The 18,287-nt window shown below is 42.5% G+C and overlaps 1 protein-coding gene and 1 pseudogene across 3 annotated transcripts in view; both read right to left on the reverse strand.

Moving 5' to 3' along the window:
- The window catches only part of BMPER (BMP binding endothelial regulator), a 221,676-nt gene that overhangs the window by 151,245 nt on the left and 52,144 nt on the right, over positions 1 to 18,287 (reverse strand). For all 3 annotated transcript variants that reach the window (XM_019757329.3, XM_019757327.3, XM_074340986.2), the window contains exons 4-6: positions 17,804 to 17,886; positions 12,891 to 12,981; positions 8,964 to 9,046 (exon numbers count right to left, since the gene is read on the reverse strand). In XM_019757329.3, the coding sequence (XP_019612888.1) occupies positions 8,964 to 9,046; positions 12,891 to 12,981; positions 17,804 to 17,886 (257 nt within the window). The remainder of the gene's footprint in view (positions 1 to 8,963; positions 9,047 to 12,890; positions 12,982 to 17,803; positions 17,887 to 18,287) is intronic.
- Positions 14,028 to 14,655, reverse strand: LOC109461237 (ragulator complex protein LAMTOR3 pseudogene; annotated as a pseudogene).

Raw genomic sequence — 18,287 nt, forward strand, 5'->3', positions numbered from 1 at the left:
AATCGCTCTCTGATTTCTTTTCAAACTGCATGTTTTCCTGTAAATGATCATGTCATACAAGAATTTTCCTTTCAAAGTATTTTCCCTATTGGGCTTATTTTTAACATGGTGCTTCCCTGTGTAGAAAAATACTTTACAGGATGCTTCAGCTATAAATTACATAAAGAAATAATAAGCATAGGGAACCTTAGAAACCACAAAAAATAAAGACATATTTGGGGATTAAAATTCTGGATTTGGCCTGAAAACACACGAGGCAGGACTGAAATAAAATTTAAAAATATACAACAGTTATTCGCAATCTTTCTAACAACCCCCCCAAAAAAAAAAATATTCCTCCTTTTGATTTCAGAAACTAATGATAGGACGCAACCAGTAACGCAGAACACTAGGCTCATGATCTCTTTAAAACACGCCTGGAAGCCCTCACCTCATGGTTTCCACCAATTCTAAACTATTATATCACAAAAGTCACCCAATCCAAATTAAGTCCTTACACTGAAAAACCCACCTTAAACCAGTCACCCCAAAAACCTCATTAATATCCCACCTTTGGCCTTTTCCGCCTAAGACATCATTGTAAGGCTCTGTCAAGGTAATGATCCGTGACTACCGTGAGCAATAAACTCAGTGTTGCCTTCTAAACAGGTCATTTGGGTGGTATTTTCAAGAAGCCAGAATCTGACACCCCCGTGACAATAGTTGTACATTTATGGGTTCAATCTAAAGAGAATGGCATTACAATAGACCTTCAAAGAGAAGCCTCAGCGGACAGATCACAACCTTACAGATTCACTGAGCGTGAAATGCCAAGAGCACAGTCACTTTTGTAAGCAAGTTGGAGTCCCCTCCTAGTGGCCAAGTGCTATCCAGCCCTTAAAGAAAAGCTTTTTTTTTTTTTTCTCCTATTGACTATTCCAAACCAAGACCTTTTTGTCCTCAGGGTGATAGTACATCCATCCACGATGCAAAATGGAACAACTGCCACAGTAATAATACCAACATTTCAGCCTAGTTTTGAAAACTGCTTTTGTCCCACACTGCTTAGATAAACTGCCCACGTTGATCTAATCCACTCAATAATTGCTCAATTCTCCAATTTATTGCCCAGATGTAGCCAAATTTCTCCCCGTGGACAGGGAAGATGTAGTGACAGCCTATAACTGAAAATACGCCAAATGGCACTTATTACAAGTAAGGCAGAGGCCATGTGAGAGGGTTCAGGCAGCAAGGGTTCAGGGTCCCAGTCCTCTTATCAGAGGAGCAGCGAGGTGGTTGGGAATATGTAACTTGGATTGCCCTGGCATGCTGTGACCACAGAAAGATGAAAGGTCCCACTCCTTCCGAGTACTGGGAAGTGTAATCTGAAGCCAGACACACTGGGATAGGGAGAGGTCGGGCATGTCTCCCCCTTAGTTCAGGGCAAATTCAACTCTGAGGGTGGAGAACCATGCTCTCTTTTCAAAGCTCTGGCACAGCGAGGGGCCCTGGTTATTGGTGAGAGCTTCCTGCCACTGCATCTTCCTGTTGCCATGAGTAGTGGCCATCTTTTAGGCTTAAAGAACACTTTTCAAACACGACACCCCCAGGGAAGCCATCCACATTCCACACAAAGCAGTTTATAATAAGTGCTGCAGCAGCTGAACATAAATCCATCTTCCTTTCTGAGTTCATCCACTGTGATGTACATCTCTCTATTCCCTGCTGAATGGACAAACACGAAATGTGCGGTGGGAGGGGGCGTGTGGAATAAAGTAGCAGAGGGGAGAGAGAAGCAGTGGGGCAAGAAAGGAAAATAAAAGTCAGCATTCATTTGCTCATACATTCAGCAATTATTACGAATGCCCTTTATGTACCAAGCACTGAAGATACAAAGTCACCGTTTTACCCAAATGAAGTTAAATAAAATGATCACAAACAACAATATTACAAATCACTTTAAATATTTGGAAAGTCAAGTATGGGTTGCTCTAAAGGGTTTAGAAACAGGACCTGATCAGGTCTGGGAGTCAGAACAAGCTTTTCTAAAGAAGGAAGGTTTGGGCTTCCACAGGCGGGAGAGTGGGTGGTAACTAGGTTTAGGGAATGATAGCAAAGAGAGGAAGGAAAGAATAAAAAAGGAGCCCAGGTGTCATGCGGGGTCTCATCTCCCACTCCCCGCACAAGAACGCAGGACATGGTGAGGCCAAAAAGGAACACCCACGGAGCCATAGGTAGGGGAGTCATAACTCTCGCTGGCGGCTGGATTGGAGACACAGGAAGCAGGAGCCACATGATCCGCAATCCACTGTCTGCTTCTCTGCCACACAACCAACCAGCTCAGCCACGGCAGTTCTATCAGTGGCCAATGGCTAACCAGTAACAGCTGATGGCCAAGTAGTCACAGCTGATGGCATCTACTACCCCGAGCCAGCAGCTTTTCACGTGAGGCCAAGGGCCTGGAAACTGCTCTCTGGGACTCCGTCCCCCACACCAGGTAAAGGCCATGAGATATTAGACCAGGGCTCCTCAAACTTTACTGGCAAATGAATCCTCTGGGGAGCTGGTTCAACATCAGATTTCAGTTGAGCAGGTCTGGGGTAGAGCCCAACATTCTGCATTTCTAACAAGCTCTCAGGTGAGGCTGAGGCTGCTGGCCTGGCCCACCTGTGTGCAGTGAGGACCTGCCCAGAGGCCGGAGCACAGAGATCAAGGGAGGGCTGCTGATGAAGCCAAAGAGCTCGGCCGAGGTCGCACCATGCCACTCTGTGCAAGGCGTCTTAAGGTACTGGGTCTAAGACGAATGGGAACCACGAAGATCTCCATTTGCTTTGTTCTCTCCACATAACCTTCTTAGGGGTTCATTCTCCCTGGGAGACAGGACTTTGCAATATCTTAAGTGTAAGTGAGAGCAAAGGTGTTTATGGACTTCAGGCCTTCTAAGAGCCAATAAAGTACAACTCCTTCATCACAGACAGCCCATTAACAACCCATGTTTATTAGTAAAAATCCTCTGAACTTAATACGCCTTTGTCAGCAAAAGTAATTGATCTTGGCCGGCTAATTTGGCTGCTTTTACAGACTGAGGACTTGCCACTCTTTTAAAAGTGTCCGACAGCTCTCTGGGCTTGCCTCCTTTCAGTAAGCAATTTCCAAGAACGCTGAGCCCATCGGCTTCTTAAAATAGTTTGGCAGAAGAGAAGGCAGCCATCTCTTCCTGGCACCATGGTCTTTAGTCTTACAACCCTGAAGACGTCGGGTTTTACAGAAATGTCTGCGCCAACTGCCACCATCCTGTTCCCTGAGAATCTGACGGAACAAAGGCCTGCAGAACTGATTACTGTTCTGTTAGGCAGGTAATAAAAACTCAAGCTTAAACGAAAGAGAAGCAGATGTGTGCTTTAACCAATGTGCAGTATACTTTATAAACTACTCTTTCCTTCTGTCTTAGGAAAGAGTCATCTTTCCATTTTAAAATGAGCATAGGACTTATTCACACTGAACATACGCCATGAGCAACACACTCTAATGTGACTCAGACAACTGTATGGAACAGCTAAAGGAACTCATGTCTTCACCCCCGTGAATAGTACTGGGTCTCTTGGCTCTCTTACGTACAGAGTGATGAGAAAATGGGGATGATACAGTTTAACAAGTAATAGTAAAGCATTGTTTTACATGGGTCATGATGCTATTCACACCTAAAATTGTTAGACGCTCTGCTTCTGGAATGGGTAAGAGTGAAATTGTGAAATCCTCTCCAGATATCTTCAAACATGAGCATGTTCTCAACTGTCTGGAATGTCACATATAGTATCCTGACCTAAATCAAGGATGTAAGATCATGTGTAAGGCATTTGTTTCATTATCTAAGGAATTCATCTCAATGAGATGAAATGTCTTTCTGGTTGTCTGCCTCTGTCACCACATTACAAAAACATGGGTAGACAGAGCTTCTCAAACTTGGAGAGTGTACATATAAAGGGCTTAGACATAAAATACAAGCCACCTGGCAAATACAATATTTACTGGAGAGTGGGGGACACCCCGGCGAGTTGGTGATTCATTCATCAGAGAAGGAAATAGCACTAGGACTGCTGCCCACATGCCCGACTCCATAGGGTGCGCTCCCAGGCAGAGTAATCTAATGAGAGTGGGGCATCTATCTAACAATAGTTACTCTCCTTGGCAAGAAGAAGGGGCTGGCCAGCTTCAAAGGGCACAACTGTCACAGTTTGGAAGACAAGACATTACTGGCTTTTAGTGGACTGTATCACAAGATGGCAACATGAAAGAAGAAGAAGAAAAGCCTTCCAGACAAGGAAGCAGCATGAATAAAGGACTGGAGGCATAATAAAGAGTAACGGCTTTAGGAAAGAGCGAGTGGTCCAGGGTTCCAAAGATGTGTGGATGAGTGTGTGTGTGTGTGTGTGTGTGTGTGTACATACCGAGGTCTGACAATTAAGTTCACAAACTTGCTACAACAATGTAGCTAGCCTCTATGCTATCAGAGGGATTATTCATTATGAATTTGTACCAAACAGTGAGCCAAGTTTACTATTTGGAAATGCTGAAAAGGCTGCATGACGACCTGAACTTTTGCCAATAGTTCATGGCTCTTGCATCACGACAATGCACCAGCTCACACGGCACTGTCTGTGAGGGAGTTTTTAGCCTGTAAACAAATAACTGTATTGGAACACCCTCCCTACTCACCTGATCTGGCCCCCAGTGACTTCTTTCTTTACCTGAAGATAAAGGAAATACTGAAAGGAAGACATTTTGATGACATTCAGGACATCAAGGGTAATACGACGACAGCTCTGATGGCCATTCCCGAAAAAGAGTTCCAAAATTGCTTTGAAGGGTCTAAGTGCTGGCTCGGTGCACAGCTTCCCAAGGGGAGGACTTCAAGGGTGACCGTAGTGATATTCAGCAATGAGGTATGTAGCACTTTCTCTAGGATGACTTCGCAAACTTAATTGTCCAACCTTCGTATATGCTTACATATTCTGAGATACACAAATGTGAATGTGTATGTGTCCATGTGTATATATATGTACACATACACATACACTTGTCACCCTTACACTTGAGGGCACACGCCAGACTTCCCACTGCCAACATCTGGGTGTGTTTCTTCCTCTGGCTGCTAGTGGCCACCTGCCCACCGGAGTGGACCTCTCCAAATGCTACCCAACCAACACCCAGCAGACAGGAGTTGGTGTAAACACATCTCATCTCTCTCACCCCTCAGCTGGGAAATTCTGAGGCACGAATCGTATACTGCCTTCCAGACTTTGCCCGGTGGGAGTAAGCTCTGGTCACACAGTGATACTGTCTTGGTGACATACCCTCAACTGGCTGCCTCCCCATCCTTGCCTCATCTCCACACTCCTCTGTCAGAGTCTTATCCTCGTTCCACATAAACTACTTCTGTGCAAATACTTGTCTCAGGGGGAATCCCAACTTAGATACATACATGTGTGTGTCTGTATTTATATTTATAGGCCTGTTTATATAGATTCACATATATGTGTGTGGATATACACATTCATTGACATAGACATATATGAAGGTCTGACAATTCACGAACTCATCCTAGAAAAAATGCTACATACCTCATTGCTGAATATCACTACGGTCACCTTCGAAGTACTCCCCTTGGGAAGCTATGCACCGATGTTAACACCTAGCCCACCCTTCAAAGCAATTCTGGAACTCTTTTTCTGGAATGGCCATCAGAGCTGTCGTCGTATTACCCTTGATGTCCTGAATGTCATCATAATGTCTTCCTTTCAATAGTTTCTTTATCTTCAGGTAAAGAAAGAAGTCATTGGGGGCCAGATCAGGTGAGTAGGGAGGGTGTTCCAATACAGTTATTTGTTTACTGGCTACAAACTCCCTCACAGATAGTGCTGTGTGAGCTGGTGCATTGTTGTGATGCAAGAACCATGAGTTGTTGGCGGAAAGTTCAGGTTGTCTTAACTTTTTCACGCAGCCTTTTCAGCACTTCCCAATAGTAAACCTGGTTAACTGTTTGTCCAGTTGGTATAAATTCATAATGAATGATCCCTTTGATATCAAAAAAGGTTAGCAACATCGTTGCAACAAGTTCACGAATTAATTGTCAGACCTCGTATACAAGCTGAAAGGCATAAATGTGTTTATAGCGCTCTTTATATGGCAATGCTCTTTTCCTTTTTACCAAAGCACAACAGATTACACATAGTCTTCTTCTTTTTATGGGGAACCTGCGGCTGAGGCTGCTCCCGGAAACTTCCTCAATGGGTTCTGCCTTACCCTCATCCCGTCCGAGGCCCTGGTCCAGCTTTGTCCTCTCGCTCAGCAAGACAGCACCTCACTCCTCCCGCACCTTCCACACCAAAGCTTCCAAAGCTGCTGCCAGGCAGCTCTGTCAAATTCCGGGCCTTGTGGTGCCAGGGCCAGGCCACACGTGTGCAGTATTACCTCTGAAACAAACACCTGCACAGCTACCACTCTCAGGACAAGGCCATTTGCTGCCACGACATTATTATTTTTGTAGTGTGCTACATCGAAAAGTAGCAAAGTGAAAAAAATATTAAGTGAGAAACAGAAACTCATAGACACAGACAATAGTTTAGTGGTTACCAGAGGGTAAGGGGGGTGGGGGGTGGGAGATGAGGGTAAGAGGGATCAAATATATGGTGATGGAAGGAGAACTGACTCTGGGTGGTGAACACACAACATGATATATAGATGATGTAATACAGAATTGTACACCTGAAATCTATGTAATTTTACTAACAATTGTCACCCCAATAAATTTAAAAAATAAATTAAAAAAAAAGAAAACAATATTAAAATCCAGGTTATTTTAGTAACAAGCTGCAAAAAAGAAAGCCTGCACCTCAAATTTACAAAAAGAAAAACTGCTCTGATGGCCCTCGCCAGACCGAAGCTTACTCACAATGTCCTACCCACAAGCATAGGCTCCATTCTCTCTTCTGCTTATCCTATCAGTGTCAAGATTGACATCAGGAACATAAAACCATTAGCTGCCCCTTCGGTGCTAAGGGTGGCAACATGGAGAGCTAGAAAGAATATAGGATTAGGAATAGAAGAATGGAAGAAATTAGATGTGGGGCATAGAAAATGGCATAGAACGTAGATCTGGAGAGATCTCACTAAGCAGGAAAGCTTAGGCAAGTAACAGCATCTTTGGATTTTGATTTCTTCAACCAAAACTGAAAGCAGGATTTCCATAGGCCTGACCTTGGTCCACAAGTGTGTGTCTTGTTCAGCATGCACAGTGTTTAGAAACACATGAAATCTGAATGCCTTGAGTGCATTTGAGTGTGTGACCCCTGCCCATGTAATCTCTAAATTCCTCTCCAGTCCCCAACATTGGATCACCTGGTATGACTGTCACTGGTAAAACTGCAGGACCTTCCATCCTCCTTGCCACTTCTAAATTTCTTCCCCAAGGAGGCTTACCTGCCCAGCTTTGGAACACCTTTATGGAAAAGGCAATTCATTCAGTGCAGGTTTAAAATTTCCTACTTAGGTGTGCCTTGATGTTCCTCAATCTACCCAAAAGAATGAGATTCATAAAAAAAAAAAAAATATATATATATATATATATATATCAGAAAACTTTATAGTTACCAATATAGAAGAAATAAAATTGAGAAATGGGCAGTATTTAATGGGAAATAGAAATTTACATAAAAACACACAGCTATTTAACCATAATTAGCAAGAGAGGAAAAGCATGGAAGTTGAATCTGAATATGCAAATTCATATTCCTCTTCATCAGTAAATTACTTTTGTGTTTTTATATATTATTATGATATAAAGTGTATTATATACCTCATATTACACACCATATATATAAACATATATATACACACACACACATATATACATATTTACTTTAATGTGGACTCTAGGTTATGTGTGCATTTGTGCTGTAGGAAAGGGGAAAATTTGAGAAAACACATGTAGAGAAATGACAAATGCTATGATTTATGGTGATCCACATATGATTCTACTTTGGTGAAATTGGGATGCTAGAGTTCCCCATATTTTTTAATATTCTGAGATGCATACTGGATGTTCTTTATTACAAAAGATTAAAGCTTTAAAAGTATCTGGTTGTACTAACTCCCTCCTGTAAATACCTTGGAGCAGCTGGTTAAGAATAGATTCCCCATCACCACCATTACCACTATCACCACAAATGATCTTACTCCATATTTAAAATACATAAATAAAAAAGATCCCCTCTTAAATTATAACACAAGCCAAGTTCCTTTTTACATTCTTAAGCACTCTGAAGTATCCTTGGTATATGCATTACAACAGTGCTTGCAAAGGCAAGTCTGTGGCTTTGTCTCGCTAATCTCTACTCTGCCCTGAATCCTCAGTTTGGGGGCCACTTCCTCCTGTCCATTCCGCACAACATAATGGATGACCCTCAGATCAGGTTCTCTCACCCCACAGAATACAGAGGCAAGCTGCACTTGTCCCCATCTGCTTCCCATTTGACTTCACAGAAGAACTCAACAATGGTTTCAGTGAGAAGCTTCTCTGCCCCAAAGAGAAGAGAATCCATGTCTTCCCAAAGAAGAAGCCAAGTGGAGGAAAACCAGCATCTTTCCTCACTCTTTAGACCAGTGGTTCTCAACCAGGAGTGACCTTGTTCTCCAGGGGACATGTAGCAATGTCTGCAGACATGTTTAGTTGTCACAACTAAGGGGGTGAGTGCCATTAAACATCCTACGATGCATGGGACAGCCCCCATCACAAAGAACTGCTCATCCCAAAATGTCAGTCGTGCCAAGGCCGAGAAACCTGCCATGGAGAGATGAGCTTTTCCCTTGGTTCCACATCAGGAGAAAGAGGAAGACAGGCTATAAAGAATCGGGGCTGCTCTTGGTGAGTCCCAGCCACAATTAATGGGAAGAAAAGCCCTTGGAACACTCAGGGCAGTACTTACAACACAGGAACACTTGGTACATTTGTTTCCTTCTGGCTGAAAGTCCTCGCCTTCTTGGTACTGCACACCCTCAAACACACAGCCTGGAAAGCAAAGAAGAGTTTAGAATCAGGGCAGCACCTTCGTTCAGTTTTACACGATTCTTCTATTCACTGCTCATTCATCACCCACCTCCACCTCCACCTAGCAGTGTCCTCTGTAACCAGAGGACAGGATTACTTTGTAGGAAAAAAAAAAAAAAAAGTACAAAAGAGTGACATGGGCCCAGAAACCCGAAGACGCTAGAAAACACATGAGAAGTTGGAAGCAGGGTCAGACTGAGGAGGAACAGGCAGTACACAGTGGTGAACCCTGCACAGTCTGAGGAACGTACGTGACCGCCCTGCCCACAGCCCAGGGAACCAAATCCCAGAGGGGCTGGAGGAGGTAAACACAAGAAGGCCCAGTGAGCGAAGTTCATGATGAACTAAAGAGCAAATGACACGAAGGGCTGTCACCTGGGGGATACCCGGGAATTGCCCTGCCTCTGCCAGGCTCTCTGCACCCCTGATCTCACTCCATCTTCACAGTGAATCTATAAAGTAGGGACTCTTGTCACTGTCCCCATAAATGAGGAAGATGTGTCTCAGAGAAAGGAAGTAGCTCATCCAGCTGGCAAGTGGCACAGCTGAAATTCAAACTCAGCTCTGTCCCATTGGCCGCACCGTGCAGAGGGTCAAGCACCAAGGCAGGAAGAGGAAAAGGCAGGTCACAAGGTGCCACACAGGTTTTCAGCCCCACTACGTGCTGTTAAAGGGGCTGTGGCCCCCACCAACTTTGGCTAAAAATAAGACCAAAAGCCCAGGGGGTCTCCTACTCAGAAAGGTGCTTAGGACACTGCTATAATCCTAACAGATGTCCCAAATGACCCAAAGCACAGGCTGGCCAGGAATCTCATGTCACACAGGCTATGGGAAGGTTGTCAGCTAATGGCAAAGCCTCTTATCTCAGGTCCGTCCTCATGAGGTGCTTTGCCAGAATCACTGAGGTCACTTTCCACATAGTAGACAGTGCTGGAAGCAGCACTACCAGTGGCCAAAACTCAGCAAAGGGGGCTCTTGCGAAAGACTGACTCATGCCCCAGGGAACAAGAGTTCAAGGCCTGCCAACTGAAGTCATCCACAGAACCCACCAAACTCTTGAAGCAGCTGGTTCTTGACAAAGAGAAACAAGTATTAACCATAACCACCTGATCTGGCTGCTGGGCCTGTTTATTTTAAAGCTAGTTACAGGGCCCTTTGTTCAACTGGAAGACCTGGAGACAAATGCTACTGAGTCTGAAGCTGAGGGAAAATGTGTTTATAAAGTCTTTGTAATACCCACACCAGTAATCCAAACCTCCTCACTGTTCCCCCTGATGCGGGAAGACCTCCTGAAACATGGGTCCCTCCCAATGGCTATATGTCAGCATAGTTAACGATGGCAGCTGCCTGTCATCTCCTTTCAAAGGACACTGCCAACAAAGGGTCTCCAAAGAGATGTTTGCACCAGGGGTTCTGTCATACAGATTGCCAGATGATAAGCCACAACAATCTACACTGGATAACTTAAATAGGTAATTTTAAATGAAAACTCAATGCAAACTGTTCCCATCACAAGTCACCATCCTTGAGCAAAGAGTGAGAAGAAAGGAAGGAGCAGACAACCAAGAATGCCCTGAAATCTGTCTCAGGGAGAAGCTGACCACAGACTGTATGTGTTTGTCATTCTGTGGGATAGCATCCCATGATCAATGACAGATGCCACTTCTCCTCAATTACCAAGGAGTATACCCCAAGGCTTCCCTTGACTGTCCCTATACAGACTTGGTTGGGTCCTCCCTCCCAAGACAAAAGACAAAGCATTCTGATTTGCATCCCACAGGTTGGCCTTTGAAATTAAGGAGAGGGAGCAAAGTTGATTCTTGACCCCATAACTGAGGGCATATAGCTTGGCCAGGTGTGAGGAGCCTAGTGTGGCACTGGCATACTAACTTTTAAAGATTTGCCTCCCGGGGCATCTGGAACCAAGCAGAACAATTATCATGGTGTACGGGGTGGTGGGACATAGTACAATATGGTGGCCAAGAAGGAGAAGAAGCCACATCGCAACCCCACCTTTGGCCAACACTCCGGGGACTCAGGCAGGTACTTATTCTCACTGGGTCTAGGCCCTTCCTCTGTGAATTGCAGACAGTGCCGCATCCCTCACTGAATGGTCGTGAGCATGTAACACTACAGTATGTGCAATCATGGAGTTCAGCCTTTCCTTCCTGGGAACTCAACCAGAAAACAAAGTGGAAGAAGCAATTGCTCAAATATGATCATTTCAACTGCTGAAATAAATTCACTCTGCTGTTTGTATATCCACAGTTTCAAAGAGAGCCTAAAAAGATGACGATCTCCTGAGTGAGAAGAAACGTTATGCATGCTGAGTTGATTCTGTATCAATAAAGCAACAGTCTACTCAGCACAACTGGATTCATATTTAAGAGCTATGAAAATTTTTAAATCTATGCAGTATAAAAAATTAGCTATGCTATCAATCTCAAGTGTGGCTGTATACAGGAATTATCTGAGAGGCCTGGGTCCCACCCTCAAAGATTCTGACGGAATTGGTCTGTGATATATGCAACCTCGGCATCAAGATTTATTTTTGAAAGCTTCCCGGTGATTTTAATGTGCAGCCTAGAGAACTACTGTTCTAACTTAATAAAGATCTTTTAGGCATTTAGGAGTACGGTTACGTGATACAAAGCATATTTAATGCATTCAGAAGAAAAAAGTACTCAAGTAACCTCTGTTCGATAGGGACAAAATAATTGGATTATGGAAAGAATTATTTTACTTTCCACCAGTTTGGGGCTCATCCAATCATAGTTCACAGAAATCCCACAGTGAAAGGCTCAATAACGACTGTCCAGGGAACTCAGGCAGATCGGAAGTGGAAAGGGACTGTCCTTCAAAAATGAGAAAAGACCCAGGGGGACTCAGGTTGAGGCGCATTTCAGACAGGAGGGGAATGGCAGGCACCTGCAAAGGGAGCAGGGGCTCAGATTTGCAGTGTCCCACCATGTTGCCTTAGCCATGTCCCAGGAAGGTTTGCAGAACAGAAGTCCCTTTAGAGATTAACCTCAAAAGCAAAGAGTAGTTGTGAGTTTCCCCTCCAGTGAGGAAAAAAGTACTCAGAATAAAACCCAAAACGCAGAACATCTGTCTAAGAGTACAGACCAGGGGCTTAAGAGATCAGAAAAAATCTCTCACCTCCAAATCCCTGGGCTCATACCAAAGGGCAAGAAAAGATGCAGGAGGCCTTCATAATCCTGTTCAGAAAAGGACGAGACAACATTCCAGCACTGGAAAACCAAGAGCCCTTTGCCGTCAGTGAGGCAGTAGTGGGGCCCTCTAAAAAGACAGTGGGTCCAACTCGTTGCACCACACTGAAGATTGAGACCAACAAAACCCTAGGCTAAATTCACTTAGGGACACAGCTCTCTGCTTTCAGAAAACATCTGGTCGCCTCATCACCAAGGCAAGCTCTGGCCAAGATATTGCAATTTGAAGCAGTAAAAAGACATTTCTGGTAGCAAAGGAAAGCCACAGGCTTCCCTTCCAAAATAAGCATTACCTGTAGCCCTGTGGAGTGGAAAGCAGGCCTCCTGAGCCTGGGGCATCCAAATGCGAAGACCTACAGCACATTGCATTCATCCTGGGCTCACCAGAGAGTCCAACCGGACATTTCTATGTAAAGAAATTTGCTCTCTAAACCCATTAGGTACACAGACGTAAAGTGAGAAAAATTCCAGTCAGGAAAGGGGGAAATCACGCATTCTTGAGAGAACTCAGAGGTTTCCACAGTATTGTGCTGTTCCAAGGAGCCTTGAAGCCTTCCCCTTCCTGAGAATGTTACCTGGACATGTGGGACAGCACGTTCCCAGGTGCTTGGAAGGATTTTTACAATGAACAACACATCGCACCTCAGACTCTGTGACAACACCTTCCTGAAAAACAGAACACCACAAACAAAGTCAGTCCAGAATTCCCACTGAGGAGTTATTGACTTTTGGAAAGGAACCAAGGTAATAGGAGAAGAGTTCGGACACAAAACGTGCAAAGTGCGGGTAAGTGTCAGGTCCAGAGGTACGTGGCACAGATGAGGTCAGATCTCCTCAGCTTACCCCACTGATGCTTTCGAACTCAGGGTGCAAATCCTATTACCTATTGTTCTTTCCCCTGTCCTTCGTCTTTCTCTTTGACCCTAATTTATTTATTTATGTGTTTGTTTTACTCTGAACAATACTATTTTATTTATACTCATGTGTGAAAACCATGGCTGTACTATGTTTACATATTTACCAATATTGGAAGCAGAATTCGATGATGAATCACATCAAAATTTTATAAAGAACATACAAACATGAAAACACTGATTGGTTACAGAAAGCAGAGTGGGGAAGAAAACCATTAGCCATTATTTTCATTTTCATTAAAGAGCAGCACCCTCTGAGAAGAATCAAATCAATTAGTGATATCCATCTGTACTGCAAATCATATACATAGAAAAGGGAGTGATTGTGCTGATTTTATTAGTTTTACTAAGCCATTTTATCTTCCTCACACTCGATGCAAGAAATAAAACAATATGAAAAAGAATATGTCCTCATTATTAGTCACAATAAAAAGGGTCCGCTTTGTTCTGAGCATATGGTGCAATAGGGACACGCCATGGCTCCCGTGGTTCAAAATACCATTTTGATTCTGACCCACCGAATAGAATCTCACGCAGATTTGGTGACTGGACTAACTCCATGGGAGCTGTGAACCATTTCTGTGGTATCCCCATATCTCAGTAAATAAGAAAAGACCCTGTACAAGAAAAGATAACAATAAATCGATCCATAAATTATATCTATAGGCTGTTTAGTGGAAGGGGGAAGGGGCCCTTCATTGAATACAAGCATGCAAGAATTTTTGTGGTCTAAAGATTGCTGAATTGATATTGTGCCTGTTACAATGAAGAGTAGGTAGACATCAAACCACTGTCAGATTAAGAAACTTCCACAACTTGTCTCAATTCTTCAAGTAATGGAGCCAGTTCCTTTTCTAGGCTGACAATGAGCCCTACATTGGCACTGCTGCTGGCTACGAAACTCACCACCAAAGGTAAATAATTGAATTGAACCACCTGATGATCCTTCTATTTTTTGAAAGTCTAAGTTTGCTTCACTGGTCTGTTGCAGGAGCAAAAGCAAGTAAGAAACCAGGTTTCAAAGCATGCTCTGGAGCATTGTCATTGGTCACTTTAATAATAGGCCTTTCATCTCTATCTGACACGACAATAGCATAGAGCCCTTCAACACTTGGTAAATTTTTATACAGGAATCGCTTTAGGTCATCCGCCATGATGAGCGCCTTTCTCCCACGGATTCAATACCTATGCCCAGATTCTGGGCTGCCTGGTTCTCTGGACAGCAGGGCTCTGGGCTACCTCCTGTTACTTCAGGGACAGCTTCAAAGACAGGTTCCTCTGAAAGCTGCCATCACATGATTTGTGACCTCCTCTGTGCTCCAGGAAGCACTTCCTATGCCTCCAAAGCCTCGTGACACAGGATTTTCTCATTCTTTCTTTTAAATCTAGTATTTAAAACCTTGCTGTCAGTCAGTAGCTGACAGAGTCTCACAGTTCATTCACAATTGTTTTAAGTTATCAACATTTACTGCATTTTCTATAATTGCTATTAAACTTTAATCCATTTCTTATGAGGCTAAGAGTACAAGCGTAATATCCCAGACTGGCACCTGGAGACCTAAATCCTTAGCACCCTTCTAGAAATATCTACACCAGCTCTGAAATCTTAGAAATTTCACTCCACCTTACGTAGAACCTGGCTCTTCAGCATCAACTGAAGAGATTAGATGGAACTATCATAAAGTTCATATTATATACTCATGTATCAAAATAGAGACTTTAGGTCTTAATGAAATCAAATGACTCATTTGCAAAGTGATCTTGGAATTCTAATATTGTAATGTTAATCGAACCATTTTGAAATTAATTTTCAGAGCTGACTTTTGAAGAATTTTCACCATATTCTCTACTCATTTTATAAATGGATTTGTGTATCTGTTTATTTGTTTGTTTAGTCTTGTTTTTTTGGGGGGATAGCACAGGCTAAAGAAAAAGTAACATTTGACAACTAGGTAATTTTCTTCATCGAATCTGCTACCGTATTATCTCAATCCAACAAAGAAGGTTATATCCTAAATGGCTTTTATCTGTCAGGCCTGAGACGTCCACTACCAGTGGAATTCATTGTGGTCTATATCACAGTGGGAAAGAAAAAACAACTGCCAAAATATTATAATATACAACATCAGAAAAGGATCTGTGCTTTAGTTAGCTTTAGTTACATAACTGAAGCAATGCAAAAAACTATGGCTCAAGATCAATTTCCCTTTATTATCTGCAATCCAGATGGAGGATTCAGGTTAGTTCCCAGCATGAGTTTCCTGTCTGTAATCTTCAGATGGTTCTTTTCCAATAAACAACTAAAAGTGGAAAATAAAGGTAAATTTTTCATCATCAGAACTCCTTTGGTAGGAGGATATAAGAAATGAGCTAAAATTCAACTCAACTGGAAATAAGCCAGATCATTAGACTAGATGTTACGTCTGGTACCTAGGTGGACCCAGTACATGCAGGCTCTCTCAGAAGTGTTTTTAATGAGAGCCTCCTCTTGCTTACAACCACCCTCTGAGATACTGTGTTCATTTTATGGGGGGTGAAAATGAGGTCCAGAAAGGTTAAATAACAAGTTCTATGAGCAGTAGAGCCCATATTTTACTTACACTGTACTCTCTCCTCTATTACTGAATCTGCGCCCTGTGAAGTCAAGAGCTTGGAGAGAGAGGTGGTAACTGTGTCATTCTGCACAGGACCCTCTTAAATGAAGACTTCCCTGACAGGTGCCAGTAAATGGTCATTTTCTGCATTCACAGATGAGGTCTCCTTCCTTAAAGAAGGAAGAAAGTAAGCAGGAGTGGGAAGGTGCCAGCTGAGTAGAGGATACGATTTTTATAACTACCTTAACAGAGATAGTTACCTTTGCTTTTATGGTTATTGAGTGAAATGATATTTTAAAATTAGCTAGCAGAGCTTAGGCAAAGTTTTTTTAGAAGGAGGAAAATTAAAAGGCCAAGTTGATCTTGAGTAGGTCACATCACCTTTCTGTGCTCCATTCTGCTGTTCAACACTTCCTGACTCCCAAGGCTGTTGGTCTTTAAGATCTCTTCCAACAATAATTTGATATTCCTGCATCATTCTCTCTGGGCCCTGCTGAGTAGCTAATGACTCACGTGATACGCAGTAGGAATTTAAGTGTCAACAATTGATAACGCCTTAATGTATTACTCAGTCAACAAAATATTCCCTTCTAGGTAATAGTTTTCATTTAATTTAAACAAAGTCTTCATCCAAAGGTAGGAAAATTCACCACTGGTCCATGCAACTTGAGGATTTTCAAGACCTCTGACTGTTGTATAAACATGTAATGATATGCTCTAAAGGGCAGGCAGTTGCCTTCTCTAAAAGACAGTGTAACCATGGCTTTCAGAGGGCCCCTGTCAAAGAGTGGAAATTTCATTGGTCAAGAAGCAGGGTAGAGGTGGGTGCTGCAAATCTTAGGAGGAATGTGGGCTTTTGATCTTGTTAAAACTCATCGCTCTCATCTCTTTGTTCCATGAAGCTGATTGAATCTACACGCTAGAGTAAAAATTCAACACATATGTATTGATTCAATTAATCTATTGTTTATATCTGTTCTATCTACTATTTATTTTCACGAGACTTACTACATAAATAAGCTGAACATTTAATTGAATAAATAACTGAAGATCTTCTGAGTGAACATGCTTACAGTGGGCATATAATAACATGAATACATAAAACTCAGATTTCAATAAACAAAATATCAATACACTTGACATAAGAGCAGAGAGAAATATACATTAGTACGCTAACCATTCTTTCTCCTTTAAATGAAAAAGCATAGCCTCGGACAGTAAAACAGGGCTAGGGGCACAATAATTTAACAGCATCTTCTCTATAGAGAAGAATTTTTTAATGATGTCAACATTAGATGAGCATTTCTTTAGAGATCAAAAAAGGAGTTTGAAAATTTAGATTCATTTCCCCTTTAGTTTATCTTGCTGTGTTTAAGACCTGTAACGATTAGAGACACATGGCATCAGCGCTCTGTTCAGAGTTCGGCAAACACCAGCTGCAGTGGGCTCCGTCGGAGGGGAATTGGCAGCTCTGAAATTTGTCAGGTTGCAGTCACTGAGGTTACACTGTACTAATTGCTTTGACTGAATATAGTGCGCAGACTGGCTCCAATTCAAAATGTTCCTAAATCAAAGAAGGAAAACATATATCTTCTAACAATAATACCTCTTTCTGCTAACAGGAATTTGTGTTCTGCTTAAAGTTGACTCACAGGAAGACATGAATTTTCCCCAAGGACGTATGCATCTTCTAGAAGTTTTTCTGGGCACGATTTAACAATAGTGAACATTTCCACTGTGTGTTTCTGGAAGCAAGTCCTATACAATATCCATCCTGTACCTGTCTTATTACAGTGAATGTCACGATGAATATGTACAAAAATACAGGTGGTTTTTCATTTGTTTTCTTTTTATTTCTTGTATTTCTTTTTATTTTCCTTCCTTTTTTTTTTTTGTATTGTTCTGTGTTGTCTGAAAGAAACTTGTAAGGAGGACTTTACAGAATCCTTTTCACTGGAGAGTGAAAGAGTTGAACTTTACCTGGCACTGGCGCAGGACGCAGGGTTCTGTAGGACTCTGCCATTTGAAGGAGCTGTTATAGGTATTTCCTTCATAGGTACAACCTAGACAGGAAACACAGAAGGAGGAAGACAGGCCAAGAATGAACGTGGGTTTCCGTTATCTTTGTTGCAAAAGAAGTTATATCTTCTAAATCAGGACTAGTGACCACAGGAACTCCTTGGCTATTTTCCCCAAAACACAACTAAGCTTTTAAAATATCCACTTGGCTTTCACTTACATCAATTGATTGACTACTGAGAAGATTAACCACATTGACTATATTTTCAAATGAAAAACCATGTATCGATATGCTCTCTTGCCCTTGTGACTTTATTTATGCCTAGTAAAGTATAAGGAGGACCGGGGCTAAAAACACCACAGTGAAAGGGGATTTTACATAAGACTAAATGATCTCAAAATTGCTGAAGGTCAAGAGGGAAGTTTAAAACTGGCAGGAACTAAA

Source organism: Rhinolophus sinicus, chromosome 4 (genome assembly GCF_057876585.1).
Source record: "Rhinolophus sinicus isolate RSI-liver-muscle chromosome 4, RSI-T2T, whole genome shotgun sequence".
In the NCBI taxonomy this organism is placed as follows: domain Eukaryota; kingdom Metazoa; phylum Chordata; class Mammalia; order Chiroptera; family Rhinolophidae; genus Rhinolophus; species Rhinolophus sinicus.